This window comes from Rhipicephalus microplus, chromosome X (genome assembly GCF_043290135.1).
Source record: "Rhipicephalus microplus isolate Deutch F79 chromosome X, USDA_Rmic, whole genome shotgun sequence".
NCBI classification, from domain to species: Eukaryota; Metazoa; Arthropoda; class Arachnida; order Ixodida; family Ixodidae; genus Rhipicephalus; species Rhipicephalus microplus.
This window is the reverse complement of record NC_134710.1, coordinates 134,873,425-134,890,799: the sequence shown is the minus strand read 5'-3', so window position 1 is coordinate 134,890,799 and position 17,375 is coordinate 134,873,425. Positions and strand designations below refer to the sequence as shown.

General features: G+C 42.2%; 2 protein-coding genes across 2 annotated transcripts; one reads left to right on the top strand and one right to left on the bottom strand.

Moving 5' to 3' along the window:
• Positions 1-7,096: 7,096 nt before the first annotated feature.
• LOC119176500 (18S rRNA (guanine-N(7))-methyltransferase) lies at positions 7,097-8,260 on the bottom strand. Its single transcript, XM_037427814.2, has one exon. The coding sequence runs from the start codon at positions 8,073-8,075 to the stop codon at positions 7,245-7,247; it is 831 nt and encodes a 276-aa protein (XP_037283711.1). The 5' UTR covers positions 8,076-8,260; the 3' UTR covers positions 7,097-7,244.
• A 244-nt stretch (positions 8,261-8,504) lies between these two features.
• Positions 8,505-10,154, top strand: LOC119176501 (GTPase Era, mitochondrial). Its single transcript, XM_037427815.2, has one exon. It carries the CDS (start codon positions 8,806-8,808, stop codon positions 10,039-10,041), a length of 1,236 nt encoding a protein of 411 aa, XP_037283712.2. The 5' UTR covers positions 8,505-8,805; the 3' UTR covers positions 10,042-10,154.
• Positions 10,155-17,375: the final 7,221 nt, after the last annotated feature.

Here is a 17,375-nt window from a genome sequence, read left to right as displayed (position 1 = left end):
TATTAAGATTTACTTGCCTTTAGCGGTTAAAATTTGATCCAATCCTACTTTTACAAAAGCAAATGAAAGGACTAGAGCTCTCAGCAACGAAAATGTAACAGTCTGGCCAACATAGATGCTGGTGTTTTTTGTGCCACCAATGACTGCTGGTAAGTCACCCAAGAGTAAATGCTACAACACTGCAAAACCAATACTCTTGCTTATAACATAGACAATAATGAGCTACCTTCATGTCTCCAGTGTTCAGTGCTCACACAGATAAAGTGACAGCGACGACGCACATTTGACTAAAAAAATTGAATCTCGGAACACTCTGTATGCACAAGAACCACTAGTTTTTGCATTGTGGATGGCATTCTGCACCAAAAAAAAAAATGAACAAGAAGGAAAAGAGCAGAGACAGGCACAGACTAACAATGAAGTTTATCTTCAGAAAAACACGTGTGAAGAAAAGGCAAAGGCACATGATCATGAGTACAGGTTGGCGGTTAAATAATCTATTTTGAGTTTATGAAGGTTCACCAATGACCTTGCCACACATACGTCACTGGACTTTTGTATGAAAAAGGACTCAACGATCTCTCGTGCGGTCCTATCTTTCAGCCTCAACAACACTGCAGTTTCATTTAATAAAAGATGACATCTACAATCCTTACAATGCAGACAGAGATGAGACGGAGGCTGCCCTTTCAGAGAATTTCTGTGGTTTATTAATCGTTATATAAACAGCGCCCGGTTTGGCTAATGTAACACTTCCCACGTGATAGTGGAATATGATAGACTACCCCCTTTTCACACTCAACCAATCTGTCGCAGTGGTCCATCCAGAGCTACCACTAGGTTGTGGTCTATTTGGCTCAGAAAAATTTTGCTAAGTATGGTTGAAACTCGAGATGAACAACTATTCCAAAATGAGTGTGGTATATTTGTGGGGGTCTTTCTAAAAATATTAACTATGTATTTGACTCGACTGTGGTTGGTTGGAAGGGTGATGTTTACAAGTAGAGATCGGGCATGTGCATAGGTTCTCAGGCTGCACCCACACTTAGCGATATTTTCCTGAGCAAAATAGACCGCGACCTTGCAGAAGCTCTTGATGGTCTTGTGGTAGCGGCATTGCTAGGGACAAGGTCCTGAATGTATTTAAGGAGAAAGGTCCCGGTTCGAGCTTCACTTACGAAGTTCCTATGGAAGGATGTAATCAGTTCCTCGACTTGAGAGTCACGACTGAGCGTAAACATACCTGCTGGATGTATTTTCCAAGGTCCGTGAAGCCGATTCTGGACTTCAGGTCCCACCACTCTAAGTAGGTTAAAGAGGGGATCCTCACGTCTTGTGTGGTGTCCGCCTTGTGTAAGTCTCGCCCACAAGAAATGAAGGATGCTTTTTCCAATTAAGTCATTCGACTAGGACAGTCCAATTGTCCCTGAAGAAGATTGGCCGTTCTCTGTGAACGACTACTGAGAAAATTAAAAAGTGAAGGATGTGGTGACGCTATGATGGAGGCCCACGGTAAGGATAGGCCAGTCGTTAGTATTCCATATGTGCCTGCTATTTCTCACCGCATTAAAAAATCAGGGAGTCGGTTTGGAATGGACGTAGTATTTTCCACTAAGAACAAGCTACGTTGTATCTGTGCATCAGTTTAAAGGAAAGTTGAGGGTGCTAAGACGAAAGAATGTAATGAGTGTGATCTGAAACACCCCGGCAGATTGGTTAAGTGTGAAAAGTCTATCATATTCCACTATCACGTGGAAAGTGTTATATCGACCAAACCTGGAGCTGTTTAAATAATCGATTAATGGACCACAGAAATTCACTGAAAGGGCAGCCTCTGTCTCATTTCTGCCTGCATTGTAAGGGTTGTAGATGTCATCTTTTACTAAATGAAACTGAAGTGTTGTTGAGCCTGAAAAATAGGGCCGCACGAGAGATCCTTGAGGCCTTTTTTATAAATAACTCTGGTGACGTGTGTGGCGAGGCCATCAGTGAACCTTCATAAACTCAAAATAGATGATCTAAACGCCAGCCTGTAATCATAACCACATGTCTTTGCATTTGTCCGTTTTTTTTTTTTTCCCCGCAAAATTCTATCTATACCAACTCGCCCAGCGCTCGGTTCTTCTAAGTTTTAGCAATTATATCACATATCATTGAACCCAATAAACATGCTAAACTATAAAATTTTTGGACGTTATTAAAAATGTCTACTTAAATTCATCAATGAAACACTACAAGCAGCGTTCTCTGCAGTGGTTTGATAAAGTTTATGCATAACATGCAAAGATGTTTCAGAATTAAGAGCACTGAAGTTTCACAAGCATCACTCTGCCTGCCCAGTCACAGTGACTGTTTTTCTCCAAGACTATAAGAAAGTCTACTGTGGTGACGTTTTCAAAACACTACAGATGGGCCTACTGTACTCACCGACAGCTTTCTGTAACAACAAGAGCTGCAGGGGCGGCTTCTGCGTGCATGTTAAGGCACCGAGTAGTCCAGCAGCATTTCACACTGCATTTTGGTTGACGAGATACTGAATCGGCACAGCTTTTAATGGCGTTGCATTTGGTAAAAAACATTAGGCCTGTCATAGCTTGCTCTTGTAAATAATGCACTTAAAGTTTCCCTTCTCCAGCTAAACTAGAATGCATGAGAATGTCACTTTTTTTAGGAGTGGGCTGGCTTGCGCACACTTCATCTCAATACATGGTTTTCACGTGACATCATGCTGTGAGGCACATGCCGTGACGGAAACATTGGTACAGTCAGTGTAGTGCTGGCTAAGTGCCACACATCTTTTACCACGCAGTCACTTGTGGAGCGCAGGTGGCTTGACTATTTTTCATATGAGATGCTGTCCCTTCTTATTACCCATTCATAATGCAGAAAAGTATTCCGGTGTGAACAAAATTGACCCTTTCATGCTGTGACTGGCAGCAGACACCTAAAGCAGTGTCAATCAATATATTCTCATAGACTTGTAATGGTGACATCAATAATCACTGTTTTCACTGCCTGCATTCCGACCATTTAGGAAATCAAAGCATTTAATCAACCAAGAAGTATAATCATTCTACTATCAGATGAGTCAAAGGTCTCCAAACAAAACAACTGCGAGATGGCAAGGTGCTTCTGCTTGGAGCTGTAGCAGCAAAGCTTATTTTATTAGAGAGTAAGAGCAAATGTTTACTCAGTTCACTGGTGAATATGTGCAATGATTTACTGAGTAAAAATAGCTACTCACCAAGTCTCAAGAAGGTTCCATTTTACCACATATACTTTGACAATTTCAAATGATATCATGAGTAGCCATGTTTCTTTCGCTTTTTTTGCAATGCATATGAAGGCAACCATTGCTGGCTTTCTTGGTGCGCACACAAAACAAGTTATTGTGCAGAAAAGAAACAATCAGGCATAAAGTGATTGGTGCTGCTCACCAGAGATATCACGACCAACAACTCATATAGTACCGCCTGTCACTTTGCACAATATCATGGGATGTTTTGCTATGCTTGTAACATCGGCATCAAATGAAACTCGAACAGTGACAAGCCTTCCCAATGGTATAGTGAGCACCATCAGGTTACCACCATTCACAGGCGCGGGCATCCTGTTCAGCAGCTCCGTGCATATATGCATGCCTGTCCATGATGATAAGTCGACGGTGTGCACTATACTATCACGAAGGCTTGCCACTGTATGGGTTTCATTTGATGCCGATACAGTGGCATCAAATGAAAGTACATCCTACAGATGTGTGTCCCATGCGCATGCCACTTCAGACGGGGACACTAGAATGTGCATCCTCACCATTTTGGTGTTGAGACGAACACGTACACTCTGAGCTAGACAGAAACCTCATAGATCTATGCATAGTACTTTCGTACAGACACCTTGATGTTCAGTGACATTTAGTAGACCTAATAGTTTACTTCTTGATTTTACCTAACAAGCACGATTACAGCATCCAACAACAGTATAGATAACCAATCCAATGCATCAAAACATAAACTGTAAGTGCAAACGGCATCAGCTTCATAGAATAGAATATTATAAAGTTTCAGAGCCGTGATGTTGATGCAAGTAACCTGCAAGCATAGACAACAAACACCTATCTGCCAGTGCATAACTTGACTCTTTTGTTACCACGCGAGAATGGTTATTTTTCATATGTCTCAAAAAGATCGCTTTTGCCAGTTTGAAAAGAACTCCAGTATGCATTGCAGCATACCAAACTTTGCAGAATAAAATGCTCTTTCCAAAAAATATATGTTGTAGAGCAACAAAAATATTTTAGAATGAATAAGAATGTGAAAAGTGTAAAATTTTTCGTCACCATCTGGTAAACAGTGGAATAAACACTATATATACAAATATATCCAAAAAAAAAAGTCAGAATACACCTTTTATACATAAATGACCCAGGAACAGTATAAAATTAATTAATGTTGTACAATATGTTTCTTTTCACATAGACAAAGAAAATCAGAACGAGGTGCTGCTACAATGCTCATGCCATGCAGTGAAGCATTGCATAGTTTTCATGAGACACAAGTTTACTCGTATGCTCTTCTCAGTTAATTTTCATTGCCTTGCGATAAGAGTCGTCAGGTATTCCAATATAGATGAATACCAGGGATGTAAATAATCTCTCTATAAATGCGATGTCCAATGAACTTCGCTACTTCATCTAGCGTCACCTCTTTCCATGAGACACCTCACTCTGCATAGGTTGGCGTTCCAATATAGGCATCCAAGCATATTTCTTTGCATCTTTGTGCATATCGTAATAAAAAAAGGACAATATCGCACGCAGTTCTAAAATGTTTCGCACTCTTGCGAAGTCAGAGCCAACATGTGCTCCGTGGTCTTTCTTGCCGTTAGGAGAAGCTCTGCAGCCAGCGCCACCACACCGTGCCCTAGTGAAATGTGGACCACGCATGTAACCTGATTAACTATAAGATTATGCACAAAAGTCAGAAGCTATACGCACTTGCAGTGGAGGAGATAGCTTGAGCATGTAAACAAAACAAACCCATGAATGGCTACGGATCTCTCAGGCTGATGCAAAACATCATCGCCATAAAACTTGAAGCTGAGGTGCTGTCATCCACGAAATCTCAGCTCATTCTCACTCAATTCAGGTGGGGTCGCAAGACAGTATCAAGCAGCGCATGTGTTTTGCAGTGCGGATGCGCAGCCATGCGCGCGTAACGACCGTGTGATAGGAGCGACCAGTGACACTAGATGTGACCCTCTATCTGATATAACGATACAAGCAGAACTAAAGTGGCTGGAAACTGGCTGTGAGAGCCACTTGCACACTTTACACAGGTGGCGGACCTTGGGAAATATTTTTTTTGTAGAATTAATTTTTGCTGACTTCTAGCAACAGATCTCTATTGATTAGCTGGCATAAATTTCTGACAATTATTACTGCTCAACTCACTCAAATTGCAAAGCTAACCGATGAATTCGTTATTTGGCTTGCAAAGTTTTTCATTACAGAACTTCGATGTTACCGTAGCATAATCACGTGGGGCACGCACTGCTGTCAAGTTTGCCAACCTAGTGCATTTTTCCAACTCTACAAGGACATTGGTTCGCGCAAAATTCTGTGAAAAAATCACTGTTGCCCAAGTCGGCAAATTCAAAAAAATTCTGAAAGTTGAGTGGCTGAACTAACTACTAGAAACTGCTGGGTGCACAAAAAAGAAATTTAACATGCCTAAATCGATGACGAAAAAGCGTCGATCACCGGTGATCGATTTGTATAGGCGTGGGAACGGAACAGTTAAGAGCTGCTTGTCTTTAACCAGTATTCAAAGTAAAATATACAGCTATCATATTTATGAAAGGGATCACGCGAGAATTTAGTAAATAGCCTCAAACTGCATGTGACTTGTTGCAGCGGCGAAATGTGAGCTAAAGGAAGAGAGCGGTGCAATTCTTTCTATTGCCTGCAAGCCTTCTTGAAGTTTTTCTTGTTTTCAAACACTCTAATGGCGAATTCCATTGAGAGAGCAGGAGCACTCAAAAGCACTTTTATAGTGCTCTCTTCAGAGCCGGCATGTTGCAGTGGTCAAACAGGTGCAGGAGCACTGTCATCCATTGGTAAAACAAGAGTGCTCTTGCTGCGCCGAGAGCAGCCAGGAGCAGTTTGCAGTGCTCTCACTTGAAAAGCGAACTAGGCACAGTACGATGAGTCACGTGGTCCTTGAACGTCGCCGCTTCCAAATTTTTCTTCAGCCGGCGAGCGCGGCAGCAATGGTAGCAACCATGTGTAGTTTGACCCCGCTGTTTTGTACGGATGGCTACGATGAGAGCTGGACGTTTGCCAAATGAGTCATTGCACAAGTATACTAGATATTAGGATAATGAAGAATATGTGGCTGATCGATTTCACGCATATTTTGCTGCTGCCCCACAAAGAATATGCCGGGGCTTGGAATGTTTCAGTCACATGGTCTCCCTATTCGTCCCCTTCTTACCTGCCCTCCGGGAGCGCGGCACATTCCAGTGGCAGGTTGAGTGGCCTTGCTCTCAGTGCTCTGCCCTCCACTCATCAGTGCCCTGCCCCTCTACTCCTGTTCTCTCAATGGAATTCGCCATAAGTTGTTCCAAGAGCAGCAGCCTTAAACTGTGATAACCACAGTCCTTATCAAGATTGTTGATCACTGAAACTTCCTAAAAAGTATGCATAAGAAAAAGAAGGCGTAAAATAAAGATAAATGTATTCATGTTGGTAGTATAGGCAGTAGAATGAAGGACACCACTCGCTTATTTTCACATTTCCCCACTTCACTGTGCCACACATGAGGCACGAAGCCATTTGCCACGCACTTGCGAGTTCCCTTTCATCAAAACGATGGCTGTACACTACATCTTAGCATAAGGGGGTGCCTTACATTGCTTAAATTGGGTCACCATGTTGTCAATCAGTTAAAACAGAAGACACATGTCGGATGAATTTTATCATATCAAAGAGCTTGGCTGCATATTTCCTGATGCAGTATTATGTGCTTTTGTCGGAACGCATTAACCTTAAAAGACTTTCAACAAACTTCTGGGTCAACAAAATAAAAACAAAAATAAATGTTTTCTCCTGGACAGTCCAATTTATTTGCAGACGCGTTCATGTGAAAGGATCCAAATTTAAACTACAAGAACAACTAGTTTACAAGCAATTTTTTTTAAATAAGTGTCCGCCATGCACAAACACGAGCTAGTACGGCAGCCCACTATCAAAATTTACCACAACGCCGCCGGCCCGTATACTTCGAGTCAGGCCTGGTCTCTTTGCCCTGCCTTCGACGACGTTCCTTTTTTTCTTGAATCCAGGCAGCGGCGCTCTTCGGGCCCTTGCCACGCTGCTTGTGAAGCCGCTGTTTTCGCTCTGTGCACTCAATTTGGTCACGCTGCTCAGAGGACGCGCCGAGAGCAGCGGGTAGTTTTTGTGGCCCACCAGTGAACAGTACGAGGAACATTTTCTTCGCCTTGGTGCTGTTCGGGTAGTCCACCACGAGTCCCCCGGTAAAGCCTGCTCGCATGGCCTGCTGGGTGAGAAGCTCCACTTGATCGGCGTTTTCCGGATAGAACTGGAACACCGCGCGTCGGCCGCGTCCTAGGCAAGCATACAGGCTGGAGAAAAATGCGTGCAGGCGTTTAACGGGACTATGACTTTTCTTGTCAGCATTGCACAACCACTGCAACGCTGAGATGCTAATAGCACCGTCGAATGCCCCCGCGCGGAAGCAAAGACCCTGGCCTAGGTCCCCTAAAAGCATGTCGCCAGCAGCTTCCCGTTCTTGTGCCACATTCAGCATGGCACGACTGATGTCGACGCCGACCCAGACGTGGCCCTGTTCTTCTAGAACGTCGCCACTCAGGCCGCTGCCACATCCAAGGTCGAGTATGAGGCATGTCTCGTCATCTGGCAGAGCCAAAAGCTCGACGGCACGCTCCGACATTGCCGTCTGAATCTCCATGATACGCGAGTTGCTTGTGTACTTCTCCGCTTCCTCTTCGTTATAAAAGAGCTCCGGAGGAGCAGAATACTCGGGCCTTCGGGACATCTTGACGCTTATATTAGGGACGGTCCACAGAATAGATACGACCGTCAGTCAACACTGTCCTCCCGTGGCTACAAATGTGACGATCATGACACAAAAGCGCTGAATGCAGTAATCTTTACGCACACATACGTTCCAGACGTGCACGTGCACACCGACAAGACTGGCTGGATTATTGGCTTGGCTTGCATAAAGCCATTTTCTGACGTCGAGATAATCGAGAGGCAAGTTAAGCTGTAGTTTATTTTGTATTAAAGGCAGTTTTATTTTGTATTTTTAGCGCTTAATAAGAAATACTGAAATACAAAACTGCATCTATTTTTTAAATATAAAAATACAATGATTTTTTTACATCGGTCACATACACATAAAACTTTATGGTTTTATAAAAACCTCTGACAACACAGACAAAAAATAGGCCCACCAACGTTTTTAAACGTGTCATTATATTTTTCTTATATTTATTGCTTATCGTGTCTTTTGTGTGCATAGAGTTTCGTAAAGATAGAGTTTCGTACAATTGTATGAAACTCTTTTTGTGTATGTATGTGCGTGTGTGTGTATGTGATGTCGCATTTTTGACCGCCAGGGATTGTCGCATGTTCCACCACCTCGCTTCGCGCCGTGCGCCGAAATGTGCGCTCAGAGACAGTGAAATAATTATAATCGGTGATGAGACAGAGCGTTCAATTGAAAGATTCAGGGCGATAAATTGCTCGTGAACATACCACTAATGTTTTCAAGGCGTGCAGTCGTGACGCTTACCGCTGTCACGAGGAACATTTTGCAGTCGTCTCGTAGCCGGCAATCAACTTGTGCAAGTGACTTTCCCAGACTAACACATAGATCTGTTCCAAGAACGCTTTTAGAATACAGTCGTTTACAGTCTGCTGTGCCTGCTCAGCCAAGTAACCCAAAACTACTGCGTGTGGCCATCATAGGACAGCCAAATGTGGGTAAATCAACGTTGGTCAACCAACTAATGCGCTGGAAGGTCTGCGCAGTATCGAGCAAAGTTCACACGACTAGACACAATGCCAAAGCCATTTTTGTGAATGGTGAGACTCAGATCGTCATTTTGGACACTCCTGGTATCGTCGACCTCGATCACGGCAGAAAGCATCACTTGGAAGCAACCATGATTGTCGACCCTGAGCACGCGCTTCTCAACGCCGATCTTGTCGCAGTGATGGTGGACGCATCAGATCACTGGCGGCGGCACACGCTCGACGAGGAGACACTGAGGTTACTAGAGTACAACGCACAGTTAACTTCAGTTTTGATTGTTAACAAAGTAGACCTGTTGAGGTCGAAAAGGCAGATTTTGGAGTTCACGCATTCATTGACTGGTGGGGTGGTTGGAGGTGTAACCGCCAACAGAGAGAAAATTGTGAAGAAAAGATTGAGTCCCGAGGAACTTTTTGCCAGAGCGGGAGAAACATCGAAAACAGAAACAGCGAACCTACAGGCGGAGGCTTTAGATAGAATGGGAGTGCAAAACCAGCTAGGCCAAAGTAAGCACAAGAACTGCTGGCGCAATTTTTCCCGTGTCTTTATGATATCTGCACTGAATGATGACGGCGTGAGTGATATCAGAAACTTCTTTCTTCAATCAGCAAAACCCTCTGAATGGATGTATCCATTTGAGTTGGTTACTGACCAAAATCCCCATGAGCTGGCGACCCTAATTGTGCGAGAAAAGGTCCTCAACCATTTGCCTCGAGATGTTCCCTACAACCTGTCTGTGAGAGTAGCAGGGTGGGATCTAGACTCAGCCGGAGTTCTTCATATTGTTCTGGAGATTATAGGAAAAAGTACACGTCATGTCAAGCACATCCTAGGTGACGGTGGGAAAACAATAAAGGCAGTTGCTGCCGAGTCAAGACAAGATCTTGCAGCAACCTTCAGGTCGGATGTCTCTCTCAAGCTGGTCGTGAAAACTGATACTTCTGCAAAAAGTGGTGCATAAGTGCAGCTTGTGGTCTGAGTAATGCAGCACAATAAGCCCATGGAACATCAATATAAAACTGTGTAGTTGCTTGTTACTAGAATGCAAATAAAGTCCAATTATGATACAAGTTATTTGCAAGTGGTTTGTGTTTTGAAGACTCATTTTGTCAATAACATCCAGTTAGCTACTTCTATGCTGTAAGTAGTGTCGTCTTAGATTGAGATCGACAATGCACATTCATTTTCACCATTTTCAGTTCATGTCATATTCGGGTTATTTTGACTTGAAGACTTACACTAGATTCAGCATTACTTTTAGTGGCCAAACTCGCAGTGACATGATACGATTAGCCCCGCTGCAGTGGTCTAGTGGCTAAGCTACTCAGCAGGTCGCGGGATCGAATCCCTGCTGCGGCGGCTGCATTTCCAATGAAGGCAGAAATTCTGCAGGCCCATACGCTCAGATTTCGATGCTTGTTAAAGAACACCAGTTGTCGAAATATCCTGAGCCCTCCACTATGGCATCTCTTGTAACCATATGATGGTTTTGGGACGTTAAACCCCACATATCAATCAACATGACACGATTATCTCGGGGCCACGCGCCAGTTGCTGATAAATATGTTCTGATGTAATGTGTTGACGTTTCAATCAGCAAGCACTGTGCATAGGCATTATCATCAAAAGTAGCAAATAGGCTGCGATGGTGAGAGTAGGTGTGTTACATCTAGGACTAGCACTAACTGCCAGCAGACCAGAATGCCTACGGTACCACCCTCTTGCAAATACATAACATTACAGAGATACGCGTCTCCCCACTGAAGCAATCGAGTCTACTGGTCGAAACCTTAATAGCGGCTTCACGAACACCCCATGTTTCATGGGTTTTTCATGAACCCGTTGAATGAAGCGCACGGTGCACTCAGGTCATCATTCTAGACTGTTCTGGCCATGCCATGAAGTTAATGAAAAACAGCTTTAACCCTTTGTGGTCAGAAACCTTTACCCACCCTCAGTTCATTCCTGTCAGAAACAAGAGCAAAGAACGCTCAAGTAAAACAAGCTTACTTACTCTTTTAGAGATGGTGCATGATGCAATGAGAAAATACACATGTGAGTCAACCAGGAAACACCTGTCAAGAAGTGTCCGACCGAGAACTGCTGCAGACATCTCTTCCCAACAACATACAGCAATGTTTTAAGCTGTATTATGAAAAACAACCTGGCATGAAAGCAATTATTTTGCTTCCTATTACCTGTGGAACTTGCTTACGTTAAAGGGACCCTGAAACGGGTTTGGTGATATTGTAAAAACACAATGGGCGGGTCAACCAAAACTCAAGGGTTATTTAAAAACCTGTTTGAGCTCTCTACGTAAACTGTGTAATTTATTACAATGCTTTAAAATTGCAAATCACTGCAGATCGTTGTGACTCAATTAAACTCGTTTTCAATTGCCCTATTACAGAGCTACACACTCTTGGACAAAGCACGTCACCGTGACGTCTGATCTGGTTGGCTTTCATGGGCGCGGAAATAAGATCGGCTGGTAGGATGGTGGCACCTGTCAGAGCAAATATGAACCACACCGTGATCTTTGTCTGTGTGGCTAGACAACGTGTGTGCTGCCGGGCACACTATGTGATGGCCTCCGGCACTGCACGCAACCTGTCGATGTGCATTTTTGAAGGTCTGGACTGGTAAAGGCTCAAATTGTCAAGCGGCTGTCATGAGAGCTCTGTGATCACCAGCGATGCCAGGGCGCCTCATGAGTTTAGGCAGAGGTGAGAAGAAAGAAATGATATAATTGTCCGTAGCGGCCTTGGTACATGGCGGATCACTAAATTTATCGTGCTAATGGTTTGATAATCTTCTAGCTTAAATGCTGACAAAACTTAAAAAAAAACATTTCAGGGTCCCTTTAAGAGTTATGCTAAGCTGCTCCTTTGCATGATCATTACAGGGCTTTTTGAGCATTCTGAAACAACAATCATACGGACAGTTTGCCCCATTATGGTGACAGCACTGTGTAGGTGACCATCCTGATCAAAATACGCAGTTATGACAGAATTGGAAAATCCTTAAAATGAGAATGTTGATGCAATGTGCACCTAACAGACACATAACTTAAACCTCGATATAATGAACCCGGCTATAACAAAATATTGGTTATAACAAAGCAAATGGAGAATAGTCTTGCAAATAGTGTTCGGAATAAATCTTTATAACAAATTTTCAATTAAAACAAACGGTTCTCATGTAAAATGCAATATTATTATAATGAGGTTTGAGTACGGCTGCATCCTCAAGGCATAGCCATTGGAAGGACCACGCATGGGTGGCATGCACTGCTATACAATAAACAGAAGACAGTGGCACTAGCTGACTGTTTCGTTGAACTTTAGCTCATGTTTCTGTGTGTCTGCTGTAGTATACCAATATAGGAAAGTTCAGGACATAGAACAACCAGTAATCTGCACTGTGCCTATGCTGACAAATACTATCTGAAAAAAGACTGGATGTTATCCATCATGTCTTTGCAACTCACAGCACCTATTGAAGAGAGATTATTAAAGATGCAGCATGCATGTGTTTGTAACTATGTATTGGTCAATCGTGGATCCAGAAAAAGGGTGATCACCCCCCCCACCCCCCCCGCCATAGTCTGTGTCAACCCCCACTTCAGCGCTTGTAGTACACCTCCTATCACCAATTAGGACAAATGAGTAAAACCACTGTGAACACGCACTAACATAATTTACGCTATGAAGGGGTTTTACTGTTAGTAAAAACAAAAAAAAAGTCATGACTACGCACCTCTCTTCGGTGTTACTTTACACGACCCCCTCCCCCCCTATATTGACTGACTGGATCTGCTCCTGGCATTGGTGTGCTACTACTTTGTAGGTTGGCCTGTGGCTTGAATTTATGGTTTTTCCTGCGACTTCACAGACTTCAGTTGTAAGTTGAGAATGTGTCTTGCTACTTCCTGCTCTTCCTTGTAAATTTATGATATATGTTACATTGAACTATCATTTTCCTTTCGTGAGCTTAGTTTTTAACCTTCTCCAAATATTACAATAAAAATGCCGTATAACCACATCACAGTTGCACTGCAACTACAAAAATGCTACACCATTTTAAGTTCGGAAAAATTGGAAGGAAAAAAGAACCAGTGCCCACAAATCTATGTATCAAATTTTAACGTCAACTCGTCATTTTACATTCCAACACGTAACCTTGACAACACTCTTAACAACTTTTTTTTGTCATTAGTATGTGTGTTTTATTAGCTCTCATGCTAATGAGTCTTATTTCTTCTTACTCATTCTTGTATTCTTATTCTGACTTCTTATGCATTCTTCCTTATTCTTGTATTCTTATGCTGTACTGCCTACACATGTACAAAATATATCTTGATTTTTTTCTCTAATTTTAATTTGTGTATGATACATTGAACTCCTTTCTTATTACTCTAGTAATCATGTTGCCTCTACACTTGTTGTAAAGTAATATTCTACCATAATATCCCGAGCAAGCGTCGTCCCCCCCCCCTATGATGAAGGACAAGAAATAGAGGGGAGGGGGGTCTTGCTTGGTGATTGACCAAAATTCAAGATCCGCTAAAAATTAAGAATGCAAACCCATGCTTTTAATTGAATCGTTTATTTAATAAGCACACATATACTGTTTTAATTCACTCGTGTTGAGCGAATAAAAACAGTGAATAAAACTGTGAAAATAGTGGCAAGGGAAAAGAGGATGCATATTTTAAATCTTCTGGAGAAGCGAGCACTTGCTCGGGATTTTAGGTAGTGTGCTCATAAAGTTATGTGTATACATTCAGCCATGTTATTATGTAATGACCCCTTACCCAATGCCTCTTACAATGCCTCTTAGGAATCTTTTAAATAAATAAATAATTAACTACTGTCCCAGGGCCATGCTGCAGAACCTGTGCAACTAAGCATGGCTTAGCATAATACAATGCTACTAACACATAAGCTTGTCAAAGTCTATTCAGTTTGTCGCACACTTCACAAATTAGCTCTACAATTTCTGAGCACCAGCAAAGCATTAGTTCCCCTTTGCACAAACACAGCCTAGTATCTCCTGCACAATAAATACATTACATGCCCAGCACGTGCAGATAATGCTGTGATGCCTTCACAAGCTTGCACCACCCAAAACAAATGATCAAGAGCAGATGCCCCCATCTCTAACTGCTGAAATTAAAAACAAAAACTGGTGTTCTCTGAAATAGTACAAAACAGGGGTCTCAAACACCCAGGTCGGCAATCTTTTGCTTGTGGCCAGTGGCGTCCACATGAAATTTCTCCTCCCATATTTTTTTTAATGACTTTGTGGCTGCTTGCGACATTTCTCAATAATGCCATGAGCAAAAAAATAACCAGCCATGAGCCCTCCACTACGGCGTCTCTCATAATCATATAGTGGTTTTGGGACGTTAAACCCCACATATCAATCAATCAATCAATCATTTCTCAATAGTGCCGACATTAATTTGTCACCTATTGCAAATAATAATGTTTTTTCGGGTAAGCTACCCAGATGTGACGGCTTTTAAGTATTTTTTGTCATGAGGCACTCCATTTAGTTACCATGTTATAACATAACTGCAGAACAAAAGCTTTACTTCAGGATCAGTGTCCAGTGAAAAGATTGGTATCAATATTTCCGGAGTCCTGACCATACACGAGAAGTGACCCTATATATGTGAGATTAAAAAAGCCTTTGAAATTGCAACATTAGCAAACATTTTGTTTAAACCTCTTCCCATCTTGTTCCTCCCGTCTTCATTGCCCTGGCTACACAAACTTTTGTGACTGTAGCCTAACAGCTGATGTCATTTTGAGAAACTCGGTGTGAGTCACATGGAAAAAGAGCAGGATGAATAAAAAAATTGCTTTAACATGCAGACAAGTTTCTATAGCATTATGGCGCAGTGCAATAGTAACTGCAACAGCAGTTATAAGCAGGGTGCCAAACGAAACGAGAATTTTTGGCAAATTGAATGCAAACTGTGCCTGAAAAAAAAATTATTAATGGCTATAGCTTTCAAACAAACTGCTTCGATGTATGTGCAACACCACAAGTAGCAGATTACATAGAGAGAGTGACTCAAATGAAGACTCCTATCTAATGGTGATGCTTGTGTGTAGTGGTCATGCAGATGACCAGGTTTTTCAAGAAATTAAACACATTAATGTCACTTATCTAAAAAAGTTACCCATCACTGAGTAAATATATCTGTTATTATGATAGCAATTACATTGACAATCCTGGCTGGTTTTTGCCGTCACTACCACCGCCGACATTCAGGTGTGTGTGTGTGTATATATATATATATATTGTAGCATGCGCTAGCCTCCTTTTCCTGCAAAGTGAACATCGCCTTTCCGGCCGGGGTGCACATGCGTTTATCTTGTGAGCGAACAGGGGGGGCTTATGGTTTTCTCCCTATCGTGGCTCTTGCCGCCACAGCAGGTGGGAGCTTCTATGGGCTGCACTTTCAACATGAAAAAACGGTGCCAAAAGTGTACCTGGAGCGGCCGTCCACATATAGATGCGCTCTAGATATAACAAACTGGCACAAGCGGCGATATACGATGTATAGTCTTTAGTACCATCATGGGCTGCTTATGGGAGGCACTTCTTATCAACGCCGTCACTACGCACGAGCCTTGATGTGGTCATCTAGTGTGGCCGCACCGCAGAAAACTTGGTTACTTAGCAAGCGCATGTTTACTACAATTAATATTGCTCCTAAAAATACTAACCTTGCTTCGTAAAACATTCGAATATTTTGCTATCGCATTCATTGGTTTGCCCTTTTGGCGAAAATGTGACTTTTTTTAAGCCAGCCTATCAATTTTGCTGTCTTAATTTCCACAAACTAATTTATTATTTCACCAACTTGTGACTAAGCCATGTGCTCAGCATAACACTATTTAAGAGGAAAAGGTAAATATTTACAAAATAAGAGTCTTGGCAAACTTATGAATGTTTTCACTTGAACTGTACTGTCTGGATCCAGTGTGTCAGCTTCGCACATTAAATTTGTAGTTTAACGTGTGACCACTGTGCAAAGTGTCAAAGGTAACATTTACTAAGCTGAACTGCTTCATGAACCTGTTCAGTGTAGCGTACCACTAAAAATTTTTATTTCTCCAAACCAAACTCAACCGGAGCACTATGGAGCTCATTGGTTCCATACATAAAGTGAGTTCACAACTTTTTCTTCATTTCTATCTCCATGATAACAAAGTTCGTGGTATTGATTCTCTGAACGCTAACAAAAAAGCAACAGTTGGGGGTTCGAGTTCCATTGCCATCAGCTCACCACAAACATGACAACAAGTGTAGTCATTTGCATACATCACCCAAGCTGGAGACTCAGAAAAAGTTTAATGACTTAGACTTAAAATGTACGATCAATTCACAATAAAACTTCTCTCGCTCTGAAAACTGAGGCAACAAGATAACCACTGGTATGTTCAGTATTTGTACATATTCATATGTAGAGTCAATGAAATTGAATACAAGGACAGAGAGGGCCATAGGCAGATGATGTCGCTGTGTCCCCATCAAAGCTTGCACTATTTCATTGATGTTATCAACCAAGAAGAACAAGTTTCTCTACCAAAAATATATAGGACATTTCCCGAAGACCATATCACTTGTGATTGATCACATGTAGTAAAAATTACTACCTCTTGAGCTCTATTATCCTCAGCAGAGGGCATTACTTCGATAAAAAGTAGGAACACATAACTCACCTATTAACTAAATCTCACTAATGAAATGTGTAAATATTTAAATTAAAATATACATTTAAATATTGACAACTGTAGCCTTCGAGTTCACTAAGCATATACATCAAAGATGAAATCTTAGGGTGGCTCAAATTTTGAGACATGCACAATTGTAGTAAAAATCCACTGTTTCATTTACTTTCTTTTTTGCAAAACAACAGCCAGGCCTGTGCAATGAAGCACAAGAGTAACTAGGATATCCATTCTTTTGTTTCATCATCTGTCGTCTGGGTCTAGAAATGCGTGGGAAAACCAAGGTACGAGGTCACCAACCAGCGAGCTCGAGAATTCGACCAAGTGGTGGGCCTTACCTTGGACCCCGAGGATCTCAGTGAGCCCCTGACCTCCTGTCACAAAACAGCTCAGCACTGCCGCTTCATGGGTCAAAGAAAACCACTGCCATATCCAAAACTTGCACAATCACAAGAGATTAGGTGGCATCAACTCCAAATGCACTATTGTTATGTATACAGTGCCCACCGGTATACATAACAAAATCTATCCTGATCTCTCCAGT

Excerpts from the sequence above, each read along its gene's own strand:
- LOC119176500 (XM_037427814.2), bottom strand. The coding sequence starts at position 8,075 with ATGTCCCGAAGGCCCGAGTATTCTGCTCCTCCGGAGCTCTTTTATAAC.
- LOC119176501 (XM_037427815.2), top strand. The coding sequence starts at position 8,806 with ATGTTTTCAAGGCGTGCAGTCGTGACGCTTACCGCTGTCACGAGGAAC.